The sequence below is a fragment of the Sphaeroforma arctica genome, assembly GCF_001186125.1.
Source record: "Sphaeroforma arctica JP610 unplaced genomic scaffold supercont1.7588, whole genome shotgun sequence".
Lineage (NCBI taxonomy): Eukaryota > Ichthyosporea > Ichthyophonida > Sphaeroforma > Sphaeroforma arctica.
This window is the reverse complement of record NW_014032970.1, coordinates 1-1,395: the sequence shown is the minus strand read 5'-3', so window position 1 is coordinate 1,395 and position 1,395 is coordinate 1. Positions and strand designations below refer to the sequence as shown.

The 1,395-nt window shown below is 42.9% G+C and overlaps 1 protein-coding gene across 1 annotated transcript; it reads left to right on the top strand.

Moving 5' to 3' along the window:
- Positions 1-182: 182 nt before the first annotated feature.
- SARC_16211 (hypothetical protein) lies at positions 183-1,322 on the top strand (the record flags this gene model as incomplete). The annotated part of the gene is made up of 3 exons (XM_014289679.1): positions 183-194; positions 525-659; positions 1,221-1,322. Coding segments are annotated over 3 exons (249 nt in total), but the record flags the coding sequence as incomplete, so codon positions are not given.
- Positions 1,323-1,395: the final 73 nt, after the last annotated feature.

Genomic DNA, 1,395 nt, shown 5'->3' with positions numbered 1-1,395 from the left:
TTTTCTCAACTATATACCCCAACAATTCCAACAGAGCCATCTACAGCGATGGCGTTTTGGTGGGCGCGAAACCTGGAGCAAACAGTGACCCAAAACCATGTGCTGGTAATAAGGGCACGACAATTCTGGTATGCGACCGATTCGAGTGTTAATAATGTCTTTAATATGATTGTTTTAAGGGCATGACAGACCTGGTATGTGACTGATTCCATTGTTTTTAATGTCGTCAATCATGATTTAAAGACTTGGCTTATGCTGGTATTACGGGCACAACAAACCTGGGATGCGACCGATGCGAGTATTTTTAATGTCGTTAACCATGATTTAGAGACTTAATCTGTGCTGGTAATAAGGGCACGACAATTCAGGTAAACCCAATCTGAGTTTGATGTCCATCTGATGATGCAGATGGAGGATTTGCTCTACCACACGACTGTATGGCTCGAGGCCTGGAGCCACGCGAGCGAGTTCTATAAATAGTATCCAAGCGAATCTGATCTTTTTAACCCTATCCGGTGATGCAGGTGGAGGATCTGTTCTATAACATGACTGTGCGGCGGAAGGCGTTGCGTTCAATCACAGACGAGTACTCGCGCATAGTCGAAGTCATCTCACGATATGCAGTGCACAACGCAGGGGTGGCCTTTAGCGTTAAGAAGGTATGGGACTGTGTGGCATACGAAGGTGTTTGCTATGTGTTTATATATAGTTGTATATATACACGCCATGTGTTTATATATAGCTGTATACGTACCTTCTACGTGCTTGTTCCTAAAATCCTAAACCCTAAAACCTCAAACCATAAAACCTATCCATCAGCTACGCGTGGATGAGTGTCTGTGTAGGTGAATAGTGCACATGGGAGATTGGTAGTCTCACAGTGGTCATACCGACGTAGAGGCCTGTTGTAGAGTGTAGGTTGTAGGGTTTGGAGTTTGTTTGCTGGACATGCTTTAGGGTTTAGGTTTAGGAGTATATATAGAGTTTTAGAGTTTAGGGTTAGGAATCTATATAGAGTTAGGGCGTGATGATATATTAATTGCAGACGAACAAAGCGCATGGCACTAGGTGTGTGCGTGAGCGAAGGTGCTCAGTGACTGTTGATAGATGTATATCTATATATAGCTGTGATCTATATATAGCTGTGATCTATATATAGCCCAGATATGATACATGTTCTATAAATAACTCGGACTCTTGTACTACCCTGTGCATTACAGCAAGGTGAGATGACCAGTGATGTGCGTACTAATGAGGGGGCTACAAGGCTGGACAACATTCGCACCATATATGGAACCAAAGTGGCGCGTGAATTATTACCGGTATGTTGTCTGTTTTATGCCGTATGTTGCAAATATACTTTGTATCGTTTATGCATAGGCTTGTTTACTTGTA